The sequence below is a fragment of the Taeniopygia guttata genome, chromosome 7 (assembly GCF_048771995.1).
Source record: "Taeniopygia guttata chromosome 7, bTaeGut7.mat, whole genome shotgun sequence".
In the NCBI taxonomy this organism is placed as follows: domain Eukaryota; kingdom Metazoa; phylum Chordata; class Aves; order Passeriformes; family Estrildidae; genus Taeniopygia; species Taeniopygia guttata.
Genome location: NC_133032.1, coordinates 34,141,664 through 34,160,971, shown reverse-complemented (window position 1 = coordinate 34,160,971; position 19,308 = coordinate 34,141,664). Strand labels below are relative to the sequence as shown.

The following is a 19,308-nucleotide window of genomic DNA, read 5'->3' as shown; positions in this document are numbered from 1 at the left end:
AATATCCAAGATCATTTCATAATGGGCGAAAAACCTGAGGCAGAAGCAACAGAGTTCCTGATCATCCTTTGCATTTATGCAGAAGCAGCTCTCTCTTTCCAGATGATACCAAGCAAACAAGGCCCAACTCTAAGTGGGTTTTTGCTTCTTAAGGTCTAAACATATTAAAGATTTGCTCAGCTCAGTTCTCATCAAAGTGTTTGTTCCACATCACTAAGATGATTAATGAAAAAGCAATTAAAAGAGCTATAAACCAGCCCAATTCTAAAAAGAGACCAAAATAGATGTTTATAATAGAATGTAGAAAAAAGATACAGATTAAAAAATAATCGAATTATAGGAGTTACATCTCACTCACAATGCTCACTTCAGACAGAACAATTAGTGCAATTTTACAGCTTTTTATATTTTTCCCTGTCTAGCCATTTTTTCACCCATTATTAGTGCACCTGTATTGAGACAATATTGGACACTCTGGTAAAATAATTAATTCAAATTAAGTTTAAATTGCATCAGGAATAACAAATTCTTAATGGAAATCTTGCTGCCAGAGTCTTTCAGTAAAGAGCAGGTCTACAGCGGGGTTGTCTGTTTGAATTTTTTGTCAAACTGCAGGAGAAATCCTTTATTTCTTTTAGAAGCATCTTTAACTGTAGTGCAACACACTAGAGTCTAATATGTCAATAGCCCAATATTTTCCTTAAAATGACGAATTTTACTAGATCAATGAATTTTACTGAATTTTTGGACCAATTTATATTAGTCCAAAGAAGTTATTTCACTTCCACAAGTTGAAATTGTGAATATCCATGAATGCTGCCTGTTCCTGCCCTTGTGGTGGTTTCTGCAGACACAAACACTCAGCTCAGAGTGCAGAACCATCCCATAAGTCATTGTAGGAGAATCTGCTCTATTATCTTCCATGAACTCTCAACCAATTTGTGATATTCCTGTTTTTCATGAAACTTACCAAGTATTTTTTGCTCTCTGTACTTCTGTTTATCTTCATTCAATTTAACTTAACATTCTTTCTGGGAACTGGAAGAGTTTATTGATTGATCAAAAACTTTATGGCCTCAGCCTTGTAAAAATCCCCTGCAAAGGGACTAAGGATGTTTCAGCTTTGTGGTCTCAGGAGAGGTGGAGGAGACCTGAGGATTGGTTTTTAATAGCAAGAAAACACAGGGGTACCTGATGAATCCAAAGCAAACCCTGTTAGATTTGCTAAACAGCAGCTTTATTTTGACTGTGAGAGGACAAAACCTGAAAAATATCTGAAAAAAGGGCTTTGCTTTCTTTCTGGTTCTCACCAGTGTCTAAAGCATGGCCTTCCCCAGGGTTTTGGGGTGCTCTTTAAGGCTCACACCACTCAAGACATCTCACAAAGCACTCTCAAAAGCAATCCACTTATCCACTCTTCTCTGGTATCTTTTCACTTTTACTGTGGAAAAATTAAAATATAAATTCACTCAACTCTTTGGTATTGTGTAAGCATTCTTATCTAAAAAAGGCCATGTTTAAAGCTTTCTGAATTATCCATTATGAGCTGGGATAGGTGGCTGTTCTAATGAACCTTCCTACAGAAATGAAACTGTTTCTATCTCATATTGTCCTCCCTTGCATCTTTTATAAAGTTAATTTCAAATAAACCTATATAATACATATTCTTTTTTTTTTTTCAGGCCAAGGATTTTACTTATTTATTTGCTATTAGTAAAAATGTGGTTCTGAGTCCCAGCCAAAAATGTTAATTGTGTTTCACAACTCCTTGAAATCGCCCTCTTATTACTTGAGTACATCTTCCATAAGGGTATCAGAAAAAAACCAAAAAAAACACCTTCAGGATAAAACCTAATAGCAATCAGAAAGCTGAATGCCAGCTGAGCCAAAAGATCTTTGGTTATTAATGAAGAATTTCCAGTTTGGAGCATTAAGCAATTTGTTAGCTCGCAGAGCCACTCACAAGCGGTTTAATTTATCTTGCTGGCACGCATCCAGCTCAAGGGGCCAGTGCTATGTGCTCCACAACGAGCAGACAGTCTCCATATGGAACATTATTACTTCTAAAGATGATTTTTGTATCATTTAGATCACTAACGATGGCTTGCAGTACAGCAATTCCCGAGTGCTGACCCTGTACGACGCGGTCTGCCAGGTCTGCCAATTCCACCCCGCCGGACTTTGTAAATTAAAGGTAATTTAAAGATCATAAAGGTTTAATACGGATCGTTCATCTCTTCCTTAGCCCTCTCCCTCTCTCTGATGTGCTGTGTGTAATAACTGCTCTGGAAAGGGAAAACCTATTTCACAGATCAGCTGCACAGCCCGACACTTTGCTTTTCTCTTTCACAGCCTCGTGTCTGCGATATTTTATTTCTTTTTCATATTTACGTGGGGAATGAACACCTGATAGAGCGTGCTTTATGGTGGACCTTTCTCACACAAACACCTCAGGAAAGCTCCTGGCTGCCAATATTTATCCCTTGCAGCTGTTGGTGGGAGTAAATAAGAGTGAGGAGCCTGCCCTGAGAGGCTTAACTCCACTTCTGAAGTGTCTCTACCATTTTCCCTCTCCCACCCTCTTTGGTGAGGGTATATCATTTCTATTCCCATTCTCTGCCTTAGCAAGAGGCACACAAAGATGCATGTTACACAGTTTTTTGTCATGTGAGAGCACCCTTGAGACAACATAAACCATGCCTGCCTGCATTAAACACTGCTAAGTACAAACATAGAGCATTCTGACAGTTTCAAAACCATAACCAAAAGTCTAGAGCTACATTTTAAACTGCCAACACGTTAGAAACTGCCTGCAGAGCACTATAATCCTCTGTTTTCCTGTGGAATTATTGCTGTAGCATCCCTTAAAAAGATCTTCCCTTCTCTTTTTTTCCAGAGGCCTGCATTAAGCAAATTAGCTGGTTTGCAGTGGGGCTTCAAAAAAATTTTGGAGGGTATTAGGTGGGATATTTGAATGTGCTTATCCTGCTTTCCTGCCCTGAGGCAAGTATGAATTAATAGGAGGCCACCAGTCTGCTTTTTTATAAAATGAAGATTAATCAGGTACATCTTAACTCATTTGCCTCACTATTGCCATTAATGCTAATGAGAAAATACAGTTTTAAAACCTGCACTGATTGCAAGTACATACCAGTCACCAAAATTTTAAAAAAGTTCACTTTTTTCCCAAGTAAGTGAGTGAATAGAAGTTACTTTATAGGCCTGTGTGGTAGTCTGACCCTGACTGGATGTCTCAAAGTCCCTCTGTCACTGCCCTCAGAGAGAAAAGGGCAGGGAAACCCAGCACAGCCCAACTGAGGACAAAACCACCTTAGTTTTAGATTAAAAATAATTGTTAGAATCATTTCACTTAAATCTAAAGTGAGGATTTTTGTCAAAGGCTTTCCTTATTCTTAAGTTTTTGAAACTCAGAAATGTATATGGTCTCTCAATATGGTGTTCTCTAGGGATTATAGTAATTTCTATTCTAAAATGCTTCAAGGGAATATTTGATCTAGGCTTCCAATTGCATCAGACCACAGTCTAATTATACCCCTTCTACATTACTCTGGAACACCTAAATTGCTTCCAGAAAAGGTGTTTCAATTAGGGGACATTTTATATCAGCCCATTTCACATTCTGTACCACACTGTATCACATCAGAAGAAAAAAAAAACACTTTTTTTTTTTTTTTTAATCAGACCATCAAGCCCTTGAAAACAACAATGTAATAAAATCTAATTAACATCCAGGTTTTAATGCTGAAGATCTGTCATGTTCTATCATGTTGTGGTCATTATGAGAATGCTTTTTGTTTCTCTACCTTACCCATTACCCTAAAGTGGCATTATTGACTAATGCAGTTTGCAAAAGTTTGGGGCACCAGTAGAGCATTAGGCAGAAAACACAGGAACAGGAACAGGACACATATCAGTCTCAGAAAAACAAAGGAAGGAAAGGGGAAAATGTGTTTGGTAGCTTTTCCATCCTGCTGTCCCACTGTGGCAAAGACATCCCCATTGTTCCCAGAAGTATTCCAGGTTTTTCTGGGAATCTGCATGGTCAGATAAAGTCCCACATGGCCAACACAGGCTAACTCCTCCACAGGATCTTCCCATGGGGCAGATCTTTAACTCCATCTGTTAATTATGTCCCTGTGTTCCCTTCTTAGATACCCAAGTGCCTTCAACCCATGTGGGACCCAGAGAGCCCCCCTGGTCCTGCTGGGAGAGGAGCAGCTCAGCCCAAAGGCTGCTGTGCCCACAGAGCATCCCCTCACAGGTGTCTTTTGGGATGTTCTGCCCCACCATGGCACCGTGGATATGCTCAGCTGTTCTCTACAAATCCCTCTAGGAGCCTAAATTCTAATGCACTTCTTTATTCTGCTTTTATAGCATTGCTTCTGCAAATGTTTATAAAGAGCAGTAATGCAATATTTCAAATGGAGCTCTTGTCTGGTCTCAGGCTTTGGGAGTCCCATGGAGCTGACCTTTCATGGATACCTGACACTCACCAAATTGACAGCTGGGAATAATGACCACACACACCACATGAGCGTGGTAAAAAATGGGAAAAGAGTCACATTCTGTTGCATCCATCATCCATTTATGACAAAGCACCACCCCATTGCCAAACATTCAAAGCTACAAGGATCCCAAGCTGGAACTGGAAAACTTCCATAGTTTACTTGCTGTAAGCAGAAAGCACCAACATTTAAATTGCTGCTGTTTCCTTGTTTCAAGAGACAAGTGAATTTCTGCTTATATCCAGAAATTAATAATTGCTAATTTCTTATCTTTCTTATTCCTTTTTTTTCATTGACCTTCACCTCCAACCCATTTTTTATTTCCCTTTTTTGTTTTGGCAGGAAAATACATGCAATATAGATGGACTTTGCTATGGTGAAGGAGAGTCAAGCCCTACAAGCCCTTGTCTTCTCTGTGAACCTGTCATTTCTAAGTTCACCTGGTCTGTTAATGAAAGTAAGACAGGGGTTTCTTTTCTAGAACATAGAAGTGCTTATCTGGGAATTTATGACTCATTTTATTAAATATATTCCTCCATTTAGCTAACCTGAATCTATCCTGTCCACTGCACATGGACTGTTTGCAGTGGGAATAATTGGGTACATCAGAAATGCAGACTCCACTGCTTGCACAATGTACCTTGTTCTGTCTGAAACCTGATAAATTTCAGATTAATAAATGAAAAAATGCCTGAAAATTAGAATTTGATATACCAGTGCCTCATGCAGTGCCCAAGTCTCTCAGCTCAAGGCAATGAACCCCAAATATCTCTGTCAGCATCTCGCAGGTACCAATCTTTAAGGAGGCAATTTGGGGAAAATACTGTTTTTAAAACACCAGCATGTATTTTTGGTGGCTGGAAGAATTGCTTCCTTTCACTGAGCCAAATCCTATGGAATTTCTCATAGCAGAGCTTGGCCTGGCAGGGAGTCCCAGTGCTCAGGCACTCATTACCTGCACTGCCACAGAACCCAGGGGCTCATTCTGCAGCCCCTTGAGGCAGGGGTCACAGAGAAGGCTGACTTTTGAAGCATCTCCTGAAGGATGAAGACTAAATTGTAGTTTTTTCATGGCTACCTGCCCAGTGTAAACAACAACCATTGCTCACCCCACTCTTTTACAGACAGTCCGTGCTCCCAGCAGCTTTATCCTCACAGCCCATCTCCTCCCTTACGTGAGCATGTTTGCATCTGGTCAATATAAAGATTATACTACTGCTTTTATGTAAGTCCCTGTGGTGCTTCCACAAGGAGTTTCTCTGCATTTTAGGCTTTGTAAACCCAAACACATTACAGAAAGGTGTGTGAGTCACAGAACCAGTCTGCTTCAGTTGTTCGGGGTTTTATTACATTCCAAAAGTTGGCCCACTAAAAATCCATTTGGATATCACTTGGATGAGTCGTTAAAATGCCTAAGGGTGAGTCAGATGTGAAAGAGAGTCTGTACACTTGAAGGCTGTTTTTTCCCCAGAAAAATACTTAATCCAATGAGGGATATTATGTGTGACTCACAAACCTTGCCTCCTTTCTGTCACAGAGTGCTAGAAAGTTTTGGGGGGGTTCCACTAGACCAGGTTGCTCAGAGCCACATCCAACCTGTCCTTATATTCTGCTGGCCAGAGCAGCAGCATCCCTAGGCATGAGCTGGTGCTGGGTGTTACACAGACAGACTCATTACTAATACCAAAACAGCTCGATTTTCAAATTCGGGAAATGGTTTTAAAAGTAAAAACTGCATTTGTTTTGAACTTTATAAAACTAGAAGTGATCTGGGAAGTCTGAAAGTGAACTCATGGTTCACTTTTAAATGTCAAAATCTAAAAATATTTAGAAGAAAAGTTTTGTCAGTCTTTTTTCCAAAAGTGTGAAAACTTCTCTAAAAGTTCTGCAGTAATAGGGAGAGTGTATATATATTTACTGGATGGCAAGCAGATCTCTGTAGCATTAGAAACATTCCACAGACTCCTTTCAGAACATCTGATTTTATGTTATTTTGTGCCTAGCACTTCCACTTACCATCCATTCAGTTAACACCTTTGTGTTTATCCCTAAATGCATACCCTGCATCAATATTTCATTGATTACTTTGGGCACAACTTTTATGGGCTCCATGGCTTTAGTGTTTGGGAAATAAAAGGTAAATGAATAGATGGAAGCTTTCAACACTTATGCCAGGACAATCTGCTGGACAAGCATTTTAGAAAGCTCTCATAGCACAGAAGCAATAAAGGAGACACATATTTAAATAATTGCATCATCTAAGCTGTGCTATGGAAAGCAAAGTTGGATAAAAATTATATGCACCACAAAAAAAACCCTAATGATAATTTCCCATGAACATAGTGCAAGGAGTCCTTATGAGAACACATATATAGTTCATAATGTTAGAGCATGGCTTGAAATTAATCCTGGGTATTAGAAATGTGCTTTAAGTTAAACAAAACTACTGTCAAATTACGCTGTGAGAAGATTCCTTTAAATATCAATACCTGTCAATTTATACTAGTGGCTAAAGAGGAGAGATGTCTTGAGACTGAGGAGGCTTAGGACATGGAGATGAAATTCTTGGCCCTGAAAAGAGCTGCTGTCACCTCAGGGTACTCATCTGATCTTTTCCTTGGTTTCTAATTATAAAATGTAATCATTTTCTCTACCTTGCCCTCCTTACCTATGTGCATTGAAAGTGTCTTCGGGTAGCATTTATCTTCTGCTGTTAAATAGCCTTGTAAAATTAGAGGGGTTGTCTTCATTAAGGAAATGCTGAATGTAAACAGCAACCCTAGAAATAACAGTGCCAATGGTGACAATGTACACACCACTGTCACTGGGGATGGGCAGTCTCAGCATCACTGATGGATCTCTGCTGGCACTGGAAAAACCTTTGTTCCTGATGAATGTCCAACTGAATTCCCTCAAACTGCTCCTTTAATTACTCCTCATGGGTAAAGGCAGGAGAGCCTACTCAATGGAAGAGTTACAATTTATTTTTCCTTCTGAGCTGCCCACCCAGTTCATTTGTCATTCAGCATTTTGAGATTTATTTTATTTATGTTTAAATGGATGGATGATAGGTAGATTAAATATGTATGTAAGTATAAGAAATATAACTGACTACAGATTTAGGAAGAATTGGGACTAGGGGGAGGTTATAGAAATCATGCATTATTTACTCCCATATATCAGATAGCACATCAAAATTAATCAAAGTGCAGGATGGGACAAAAATAGGGCACAAAAAAAGAGGGGGAGGAAAAAGGTGTTCTTTTGGTAAAGCTATTTGCTGCTTCTAACACACAAATCTCTTCCTCCATCAGCCTCTGGGCATGCTCTGCATGTTTTCTTTGAGAGCATTCCTTCAAAGACCCACTCTGAGAACCTTTACGTGGGAGAAAGAGGAGTTTATGTAATCATGGTTTCATTTTTGCTGTTTAGACAACCTGCCTCCTGTGTTCCAGGCCCCCTCCAGCCAGCTGCTGACATTTATTGGTGAGAATTTTGTTTACCAGCTAATAGCAGTGGATCCAGAAGGGTCAGCTGTGCTATTCATCTTGGAGGCTGGGCCACGGGGCGCCCGGCTCTCTCCTGCTGGCCTGCTGCTCTGGAAGGTTGAGTCAGAAGAAATGCAGACCTTTGAATTCACTGTGTCAGATGAGTGCAATGCACAGAGCAGGTACTCTGTTGAGGTAAGGGAAAGAACACTTTAAAGGAAAAACAAAACAAACCCGTTTGTCATGTCAATGCAATTGTGCAATTGTCATCATAGCTAATAATTTGTTACTGTCTTGAAAAACAAGGCTTCAGCTATTTTCTCCTCATAAGTGCATAATATCCAGCACAGCAATAATGATCAATTAATGGAATAAATATCTCTGAGAACATAGAAACTATATATACAGGGAACAAGAGAGAGTGCTATTGATTGCTGTTTGAAAGAACATTCTCGCAGAGCCTTTTAATGGTTCATTAATCTGCTTTAAAATTCACATTTTGCATCTGGATTGCACAAAAAAAGCATATAACATAAAAGACCAGGCTTTAGCTATAAAAGGGAGATTATAACTCATTCTCAATGATATTTTTAGAGGAAGTCTTGCTCTTATGTCTTTACTCCACACTCTAAGTTTCTTGGCAGAGCTTGTGCATGGCTTTGTCTTTATTGTATGGGCTAACATTAATCCTCTGATCAGATGAGCTAATAAAGCAGGATGCAGACTCTTGACATAAGAACAGTTTTGTGAAGAAAAGATTTTTATTCCCAGAGATTTCTATTTTTGCTCATTCAAACCACAGAATACCAATCTGCTGAACCCACACAGCAAAGGGGAAACTGGAGCCTAGATATGGCTTTAATGGAAATATTTCAAGCTAGACCTGTGTTATCTGGGGGAGATAATGCAGAGCTTTGAATCTGTAGAAATGCATTACTTGTACATACGTAAAATAGAGCCATGGATCTCCCTTCCCTGAAGAGAGACACCAGATAAGGAATGCCACAGTCGTGTTCCTGCCTGGGAGACATTTGCAAAGTGAAAGAGGAAGGTGGGCAGGCAGGCAAAGAGAAAAGATTTTTCCTTTCTTCTTTGAAGAATAAGGAACAAATTCTGCCCTCAGATACAATGTGAAATCTGCTGTTACAGCAAATAAGATTGGGGTTTTTTTTTCCTTATAAGGAGTCAGAATGTGCCCCTAAATGATGAAAAAATAAATCCCTTTGAAGTGGAGCTCTCAGTCAAATAAATAAGTGCAGTGAGTATAAGACCATCTATCTAGACAAAGGAAATTGGTTAGAAATGTTTCCATAATAATAGCTAACAAGTCTGTAGTGAAATCTCTCCCTTCCTAAAGGGGAACAATACACATCCCAGCTGTGGTTATTCAGAGGAACCTTACCAGAATCCCCTTTTGCCTTTTCCAGGTTGGAGTGAAGCCCTGCAGCTGCCTCAATGGTGGCACATGTGTCACCAACATTAAATACCCTCCAGGCCTTGGTGAATACCTGTGCTTGTGTCCAAATGGATTTGATGGAGAATTCTGCCAGGAAGACATCAGGGACTGCAAATCAAACCCCTGTGGCAGCGGAACCTGCGTGGACAGTGTGGGGAGCTACTTTTGTAAATGCCCCCCTGGTTTGGGAGGTAACACCTCTCTGTTTGCATCTCTGCTTTAATCACACACGTACTGAGCTAGAGGATTCTTTGAGTGTAGCATGACCACTGTCAGAATCTGTGGTATTGGTGATTCTGAGATTGTAGAAAGTCTCTGTCTTTCTGCCCTGCTGCCAAAGAAGAAGCCATAATTCATCTCTGCTGTTTTCAAGGTTGTTTATTCTGTTTATCTCTAACATGTTCTGCTGCCCTGCCGCAGCTCTGTCCTGCAGGGCAGCGTGTGGGGCTCTGCCCTCTGTGGGATGTTACAAACATTAAATACCAGAAACTACCTGTGCTGGATTTACAATAACGTGCCAATATCTGTCACCTACGTTGAACAGTGTGTCCCCAGCCTAAACCAACAGAAAAATGCCAACACCACAGTGAAACATGGAGGGCATGAAGAAGGAGAAAAAGGACAAGACACACCCAATTTCCTCCATCTTGTCCCCTTTGGACCCCTAATCTAGAATCCTAAAATTTTACTTTTGCACCCGTGCCACACTTAATTATTACTCTTATCAAACACACAAAGCTTGTAATTCATCCTGTAAGATTGAAAACTCTTTTCCATGGACAGAGATCACAGACAGTGTCTCTGGGGGCTCTGTCCAGGGGGGTTCCTGACCCCTGCCAGGGTCCCAGACCTGCCAGGGCAGACAGAGGGAAGCCCTGGATTCCCACAGGCCACAGCATCTCCAAATGGACTGCAAACAAAATCCTGCTCTTCTACTGCCCTGGCTTAGCCTTAGACATAGAGAGATGATATTTCTCTATCTAATAATGAGGAAAAATGACCTAAAGCTCTGTTATCCTGAAATGATCACTCGAGGAAGACGTGAACCTCCCAGATCTCTGTTGCTTCCTGCTCATTTCCCATGGATTTGTCCCTCCATGAGATGAGCTAGGAGAACACTGAGTGAAAGAGAGAAAGGCAAAAATCCAGGGCCTCTTTGCACTTAATTTCATTTAACTAAGTTGAGGAAAGAACTAGGATTAAATGAGGTTTCTTAAGTCTAGGAAGAAGAAAATATGGAAAACATTGAAAAATAAATTGTCCTCTAGTCCTTCGTGAAACTTCAATAAATTTAAGCATTAGAAAATCCCAATCCCAGTGAGTTGTCAGACATGATGATGAAACAAAATCTAACCCCTGAAATGCTTCAAGGCTTGTGTCTTGGTTTCAAAATTCTATCCAAGCCAAAATCAGAAGAGCTGGCCAAAATGTGATTTTAAGAAATTAAGGGAAGAAAGATGATCACTTTTCTCTGTTCTGTTCACATTCTTGAGCCCTATGAGGTTGGCTGCTGCCAGTGTTACAGGTTTGAAAAATAAAGTAGAAGTAACAGCAAATGCACATAATTATTACTGCTATATTGTGCATATATACAGAAAAACACTCATTTTTAAACAAAAGCAGCGAAAAGATTTTACTCCGTGGGCAAGGTACCTTTCCTGCCTGTCAGCAGCTTTATTGCTTTGGTCATGTGGGACTGCAAGCCCAGATTTCATTTCTATAAAATTCCAGCAGAAACATAAAAGAAAAATCTCTCAGAAGTCTATAAAAATGACCTAAAAGATCTGTGACACCTAATCTGTGTTGACTCCAGGTAATGCTCCCTAATGGTCAAAGCCTGCTGCTGTCCAAAATCTTTACAACAGAGACTCGACTGAGGCAAGAACACACAAACCTAAGCAGGGAGAATAAAGTTCTAACATAGAAGCTTGATAAAAATATAAAAATCCCTAAGCCAACCAAACATATGCAGAATGTTTATAATCCCCTGGAAAAAACATTCCTATGAGCACAGGAAAATTTGGGAATTTTTTATGGTGTAATTTATGGAGCTATACAATGAGAAAAGGCTTTGATTGCCCGTAAGGAGTTTGATTAAATGATTAAAAATCAATATAATTCCATGAGTTAATAACTTCAGTGGACCTGCTGACTGGAGAGACAAAGGCACACAGAACCTTGATGGCCAGAGAAAAACCAGGTTTGCCTTCATCTTTAGATCTTGCAAGTTAAATAACAGTGCAAGGGTTTTGCTGTTTTTCCTGCTTCTTCCCAAAATGCCAAAACACAAGCAACAAAAGAAAATAAAATATGATTGAGTGAAAAAGGAATACATTGCAAAGTTTTAATAGCAGGTGAAAAATTATAAACAAATGGAGCTGCGAGCCAGCTGGGAAGCAGGTGATTTTACTTCAGGGCAGGTTCGTGACAACAATAAAAGCTCATTCTTGATGCTGTGTTTATGCCTCAATTCCCCAGAAAACCATCAATAATCTAATGAGAAGGCAATGCTTTGCAGCTCAAGTGACAGCACCACTTCACCATCAAATCTTTACAAATGACAGCAAACAGACAGCAGAAACAAGAAGTGAACTTGTGAGAGCTTCCCCTGCGAGGGAAGCAGCAACTCAGGTGCATCATTGTGAGGGTAAAATGTGAGAATGGCAGGGAGAAAAGCCAGTAGGAAATCTGAGAGAAGGCCAACTCCAGAATTATTGCCGGGTCTCTGAGTGTTCAAAGCTCATTGATTTTTCATCTGCATTGTCAACAAGATAACAAAGCTTCCTGCTGTTTATTCTTTTGGCCACAGAATGCAAGAGCATCACCCACCTGAGAACTCCTCCTTGATAACTATCCCAACCACAAAATCATTATTTCTTTCCCCATATACCAGGGATGAGTACAAAGTTGGGTGTGGGATAGCAAGCAAGATGGAGCCATAATTTCATTTTATATTTCAGGAAACTGAAGAAACTCCCAGGATTTGTTACTGGTTTCTAATAACCATAGAGAATCTAAATAGGATTTTTCTGTTCCTTTAGACTCAATGTGAGCACAATCAAAAAAACTTTCTTTGCATCTGTAGGTGGTCAGCTCCTGTCAAGGCAAGAAAGGACTTTATTTCCTCAAACAACTTCCCATGCAGGGATGGAGAAATACAGCTGGCACACAAACAGATGGTTCAGCCTTGGAACTTGATGAACTTCTATTCCTATTATTTTTATTTGTACTGTAGCAGTGCCAAGACAGTTGAGACTCCCCTGTGCTACAGTGCACAGGAGGTCATGTAAACAGAATAATTGACACTTCTTGGTGCAATTTCGTATGCATTTCTGCTGCTTCTTCAGCATCATGCAGCCAAGTTTCAGTCTTTGTAAACATTTTTTCCTTGGATTCAGCAGGTTTGTCATTATGCCCAAGTTGGTCAGACACTGTTTAAAATCAAATATCTCTGTGTGAAAAGCAGTGCTTACATAGTTTCACCTTTACATCACAAAAATCAGCCAAGGAGCTGAATTTTAGCTTGTTACTTATGGTGTTCCTTGATTTCTGTAATTCCCTTGTCTTTGAGATATGAAAGACAGCCCTTTATGAAAATAGAGTATTGAAAGGTGAGAAGGAAAGTATGAGAGGGACCAAGGGAGAAGTGACTGTTGTTACTGAAACTGGGAACTTTGATCCTCCTCTCGTTGTTTATGGTAGCATGTTTAGTCTTTGTGTGATACTCAGAGAAAGAAAGTAATTAGTAATCTCATCAGAGTGCTCCTCATTCAATATTTTCCATGTGATGTCTAATAATTTCCCAATGCATAACCAGAAATCAGCATCAGAGAAAAGCAGCCTGATGCCAGGAATGTGATAATTGAATTATGAAATATAAATACTCAGCCAAAATTTCACAAGGGAAGGAAAAAGGTAAGCCTGGCCCTGCAACACTGTGTGATGTGATTTCAATAAATGAAGCAAGAAGCATGAAAACCATAACAGATTATGTTAAGATGGCACAGAAAAAGGGATGTGGCTTTCATGCTGCTGTTCTTTTTTTCCTTGAGAAGAAGCAGGCATGGGAAGGCGATGGCACTGACTTTTTCGGCTCAAACTATAAAGAGACTTCATTTTAGTTTTCTACATTGAGATACTATTTTAACATGAAAGGACAAGTGGAAGCTGTCTGCAATGCTGAAGCAATGAGAGATTATGTTGTAGGAGATGAATAATAATGTTCTGTTTTTATTATCCTGCAATTCATTGCTCTGTGACAAATTTCTTTTTGAAGAAAAAAAAAAAAAAAGATTATTTTATCCTTAGACCTTTTGTCACAATAAATCTGGATATCTGATATGGACCAAACCTTTCTGTACCTGGTGCTATGTCTTGAGGCATGTCCCTGGGTTCTCCAGAAGCTGTCCCAATCTCCTTGTTTATTCCTGCAGGGACAAAGGGGATGCCTTAATCAAAGTGCTCTGGGCTGGTTTGTGGCTGCCCATCCTGTGACCAGCAGCAGCCAAGCAAGTTTGCCCAAATGCACAGAGACAGCAGCACCTGAGGCCTGGAGGAGTTTTAAACAACATTATATCTGATTCCTCATTGCTGTTCAGATAGTAATTCTATCTTTTGGGTCACTCTCCCTTAATTTGATTCATTAAATCACTCAAAGTTGTGAATTTTAAAATCAGTTGTTCTAAGGGATTTTTAAAACCTTCTTTCTAAAATCAGCAATAGTCAAGAGATATTGTTTTGGATTCAGATCCTGTGGCAGCCTGTCCTCTGAAAATCACTGAGCCAGTACTGTGGCTACTGTTCCTTCAAATTTTGATTTTAAATAGAAAAATTTGAGTTGTTTTTAATAATATAATAATTTTGTAGGGTTTATTTTCAACCAGACTCTATCAGGCTAGGTCACAGTTACGTGAGGTTCACATAGAAACAGAAAGTACAACAGATGTCAGTACATGGCTCCTCTTATTCTAAAGCCAAAATGGGGTTTAAATGAAAGAATGAAGAACCCCAATTCATGGGGGTCTTCAATACATGACAATGATCTCACATTAATAAGACAACAAAAACAGCAGCAAAGACATGAAATGCAGGGGGAATATTAATTTCATTTATGTGCATTTTTATTTAACATACACAGCTTTCCATGAGCAGTAGTCTCAAATTCAGCACTTCTGGTGCCAATAATGACAGTAATAAACAGTGTGATAAAAGCAGGTTTAAGTGAGACAGTGGGGAATTTGGCTGGAACATGAGTGACATACCCTGTAATGAGTTTGTAGCTGAGGAGTGAGCCTTTGTCTGCTTCAACATTTGAGCTGAACTATAAACAGGGAGCCTTTCCTGATTATTAACTTCCCCTTTGCTTTGCCACAGGGCTTACTTGTCAGGAGGACAAGAACGAATGTGAAGAGAGCCTTTGTTTTCCTGGAGTGTCTTGTATGAATACCTTTGGATCTTATGCATGTGGAATTTGCCCCACTGGGATGGAGGGAAATGGTAAAACTTGCAAATGTAAGTGTTTTACATGAATTATTGTAAGAGACTGGGGGAGGGAGGGAATGGGTTCAATTCTACTGCTATTATCCCTAATTGAGTATTTTGCCACTCATTTAAAGTACAGACCCTTAAATGTAAAAAAAAAAAAAAAGGACTACTATCATGTTATATTAATGTGAATATTTGCAAATTGCTCTGCTATTTTTCATTTTGGTAGAGAACGAGCACCACAGCCTACAAAAAAGTATTTCACAGACAGATAATTTGCCAAGGACACTCTGCACATTCTGCACTATTTCACTCCCAAATGTACACCCATGAGTGAATATTTGGTGAGCATCTCCAGGCTGATTTTGCTTTGGGTGACAGCTGCTAGGAGAGGAAGAGAAAGGTCAATGTGCCAAACATTTCCATCCTTTCACCTCAGTTTCCAAGGTGTGTTTTCATTAAAGGACACAGCCCAGGGGATGCTTGTTGTGGAGTCATTCCTCAGATCCAACTAGTGAAGGAAAGGGCCATGAACAGTTTTAAATCTGCTCAGTATTTGCTTTTAGAGCAACAGACTCTTTATTGGGGAGCCTATGGTGATTTTGTTCTCTGAGACCTTCCCAGTGCACTTGATGTGACCCACACACACTCTGTATCAGTCAAATAGGTAAAAGCCTTCTCCAATTTTTTTTTTTTTTTTTTAACCAGAAGGAGATAAATCCACATTGAAGAGTTTTTACTTGTTTCTTGGTATTTCCAAAGAAATCTAGAAATGAAAGATGCAGATATTTCCTGTGCAGCCATTAACATTTCCTCACACTGACTACAGAAAGGAAAAAAATATCCATTGTAAACAGACTGAGTAGTAGCTGCAGGACCCTGGCTCCAGCAGCACAGCTTCTGCCAGATTTACCAAACATTCCTTCAATTATATTGCCAAACACCTGTATATAAATTTTTCTGTGATGTATCTTTTGGCCACATTGGTTATTTCAAAGTGATTTTACATCTGTTTCATAAATGCATATTTTAACTTTCCCCATAAAGGAAGGATATACCAAATAATGTGCTTTTGAAAAATGTAACATTTCTTACTTTGCATTTTTTAATTACAAAAAAAAAAAATCTGTTTCTGAAATGAACATTTATTAGAAGGAATAAACCTGAGGGCTTATTTGCTTACCTAGGATAGGACAGAAATCATTATTTTTAGCTCTGATTCAGAAACTTAACATTCCTGTTCATACCTCCCTTGCTTAAGTGAGTATAAAGGGAAGGAGGACTGAAGTTGTTCTGTACAATGAGCAACAGCTCATTGTATTGTTTTATATATATATATAAAGAGTCAGAATTTCAGGGTCTATTAAGAGCAGAGAATACTCAAGAGACCCAAGACAATAACTGTTTGACTTACAGCGCTATCCACATAGACTTTACCCCTAGTTCATTACCTTAAAGTTACGCAGAAAATCACATTTTTCAGAGTTTCCTCATTGCATTCACGTGCAGTTTTCACAAGTATGTCAATCCACACAGAGCTGGCAGCTGAACTGACTGAACCAACACACTCACCAGCGTTTCAGAGAGAAGGAGAGATTTCAATGGGGCAAAACTCAGCCAGAGCACAGCTGCCAGGGTGAGGAGCAGCATCCCCATCCAAGGAGCAGTGCTGTCAGACACTGCTTGACCTGCACATTATACTCCCAGACAAGCAAAATTCAGAAAATTTAGGCATAATAAATTTTCCTATACTTGGCTGAAGCTTTGCTGCGTGCCAGCAGCTGGACCCACCTGATCTGCCTTTATTTGCTTGTTGGCTTCCAGAGTAAACTTGTGTCAGCTTACCTGATTTGCTGTTGTTGTGGCTTTTTATCATCAATCACGGCTCAGCTCTAACACCTTATTTTTGTCTCTGTGATATTTTCCACAGCTGTGCTTGCTGCTGACGTTACAGAAGCTTTAAGCAGTGGCAAAGGTGAATTGAACAGGACTGAGGTTAAGCAGCCACTGCAATCCTCAGAGACAAAGGATTCTCCTGTAATTAAGAATTTTAACATAAGTGATAGACACGGTAGGTATACAAGGATATGAATTCTTTTTCATTTGGGAAAGATTATGGATTCAGAAATCGTTAATTTTAGCAACTTAACAGTAAACACAAACTAGCTAATTAAAACACAAGAAAATTTGAGTTAGGAAAAAAACACTCAGTGCATCAGAATGGGGATTGCTGCTAAACAATTTGACATGGAAGGGAGGGATTACAGCAATAACAGTCAGAGTGGTCAGGCTTAATTAGACATCACCACTCCTGAAGTAGGACAAAACCACCCCAAATTGTAGTGATCAATGCAAAGCAAGTTGATTAAAGTGGCAGCTTATGCCAGCTTGCCATGACCAAGTGATGCTGGTGTTTTATTTCAGGATTCAATAAGCAACCACTGAATTGCTACTGAGTTTTAATCATAAGATCAACTCGAGGATGAACTTGCCTGTGGCAGTAGCTTTTCCCAGAGCTGCAGCCCTCTCTGACATGGGTGTGCTCCTGCACAATGATTGTGTTGGTGCTGCTCTAATGAGTGTTGCATTTTAATTGATTTTCCAGTGAAAGCAGGCGGCAAAAAATTGAGATTGGTCATATCCGTTGTAGAGACAACAGATAAATAACATATTTTATATGTAAAAATAACATATATGTATATAGTATATATATTACATATGTATATATTATATACATATATTACATGTAAAAATAACATATTTTATATGTAAAATAAAAGGGGGTTTTTTTCTTACCCTTTTTTTTTTTTAAATATCTGTACCAGGCCAGCCAATCCCTAAGCAGAACCTGCCTCCTGCAGGTATCCTGTATCATGATACTGTAGGTAAAGTGCAAGAATAATGCAGAAAATACATGAGAATCATGATGGACACCTCACTGGAAGCAATTAAAAAGGATCTACAACCATAATTAAGATTGTGTTCATCATCTGTTCTCTGTCTTGACTATTATGTACTTCACAGGAAGTTCATATACACTTGCTATTCAGTGACATCATAAGTGGTAAAATATTATATACTACCAGAGTGTTAAATTTTGCATATAGTCCTAAGATAATTAAAGCAGTTTTCTGTAATACAAGATTTGACACATTAAGGATGATTTCCAGATCAGAAACATATGTACTTCACAGTGTAGTTTCAAAAGCACAGTATAGGTGCTGTAAGGTTTGATAATCACCTTCCAATTATAAAAGACCAAAAAGATGTCAATAATACCTTTTCTCACTCAGTTAATCTTTCACTTATGCTGAAAATTACAGTTTCTATATTTTACATGATAAATGCCAGACAACTCCGAGTAATAAACTTGAAAACATGTAATTAGAGGACTAATAAATCTTGCTTTAATGAGAAACATCTGTTCTGTTACACTGTGCCTACAGGACATTCTCCTGTTTGGCTCAAGGTTTGGGTACCATTTTGCATTAATTAGACTTTAAAAGAATAAAAGCAGTTTTAAAGCTTTAGCTGGGCTAAATTTTAGCTATGTATTTCATCTGATAAATGATAACTAAATGCTTGCCCTGCCTTGTTTTGGCTGTGCAGGAGCTGTGGCACACAGCTGTGCCAGCCGGCCGTGCTTCCCCGGAGCGCCGTGCTTCGACCGCAAGCCGCCCTACGTTGGGTACCTCTGTGGCCGCTGCCCTGCTGGCTTTTTTGGAAATGGTCGGAGCTGTGCCAAAGTCCCCAGAGCAGGTACTTTCTGGGTTTTATTTAGAATTTTTAAAAGGTTTTGCACAGGAAGGCTGTGAGGCAGTGTGAGCTGGTGTGGCGTTACAGCGCACTGTACTCCGGGATCAAGCGCTGGTGGCTGGGTTGTGTCACTCACACCTCAGGAGCAGCTGGTAAGAATTATTTCAGGAATACCTGGCTCCATCAGTTGAAATCCAGTAGATTAACCACCTCATTTGCTGCTAGGGGGAATTCAGGGCTTGTTCAATGGTATGAATCACCACATCTGTATTTCAGCCACAGCACTGGCACAGGAACGCAGGATTTGTTTCCTCCTCAGTGAGATCAGAACATGACACATGCCAGTGTCACTCAGCTCTCCTTCTTTCCTAATTCTTCTGCTGCAAGGCATCTGTTCTGCAAGGTGACCTGTGAAGACGATAATAAACAAAGTGTCATGTAAGAAGAACTATACCAACAACCGAAGGCAACAGATAAAGAATTTCTGTAGTATTCATAGCCTGAGCAATAATCTTCCTTGGGGAGTTCTGAAAATCAGCTGCTCCCATTAGTCTCTGAGGACTGAAGAGAAGGTCTCTTTAAAAGAGGTCTGTGGTGA

At 39.6% G+C, this 19,308-nt stretch overlaps 1 protein-coding gene across 1 annotated transcript in view; it reads left to right on the top strand.

Annotated features, from left to right (window-relative positions):
- Window positions 1-19,308, top strand: part of LOC101234197 (von Willebrand factor D and EGF domain-containing protein-like) — a 133,851-nt gene that overhangs the window by 66,207 nt on the left and 48,336 nt on the right. The window contains exons 14-20 of the mRNA XM_041717675.2: window positions 2,090-2,194; window positions 4,869-4,983; window positions 7,959-8,209; window positions 9,442-9,661; window positions 14,844-14,981; window positions 16,885-17,025; window positions 18,564-18,713. Of these exons, the coding sequence (XP_041573609.2) occupies window positions 2,090-2,194; window positions 4,869-4,983; window positions 7,959-8,209; window positions 9,442-9,661; window positions 14,844-14,981; window positions 16,885-17,025; window positions 18,564-18,713 (1,120 nt within the window). The remainder of the gene's footprint in view (window positions 1-2,089; window positions 2,195-4,868; window positions 4,984-7,958; window positions 8,210-9,441; window positions 9,662-14,843; window positions 14,982-16,884; window positions 17,026-18,563; window positions 18,714-19,308) is intronic.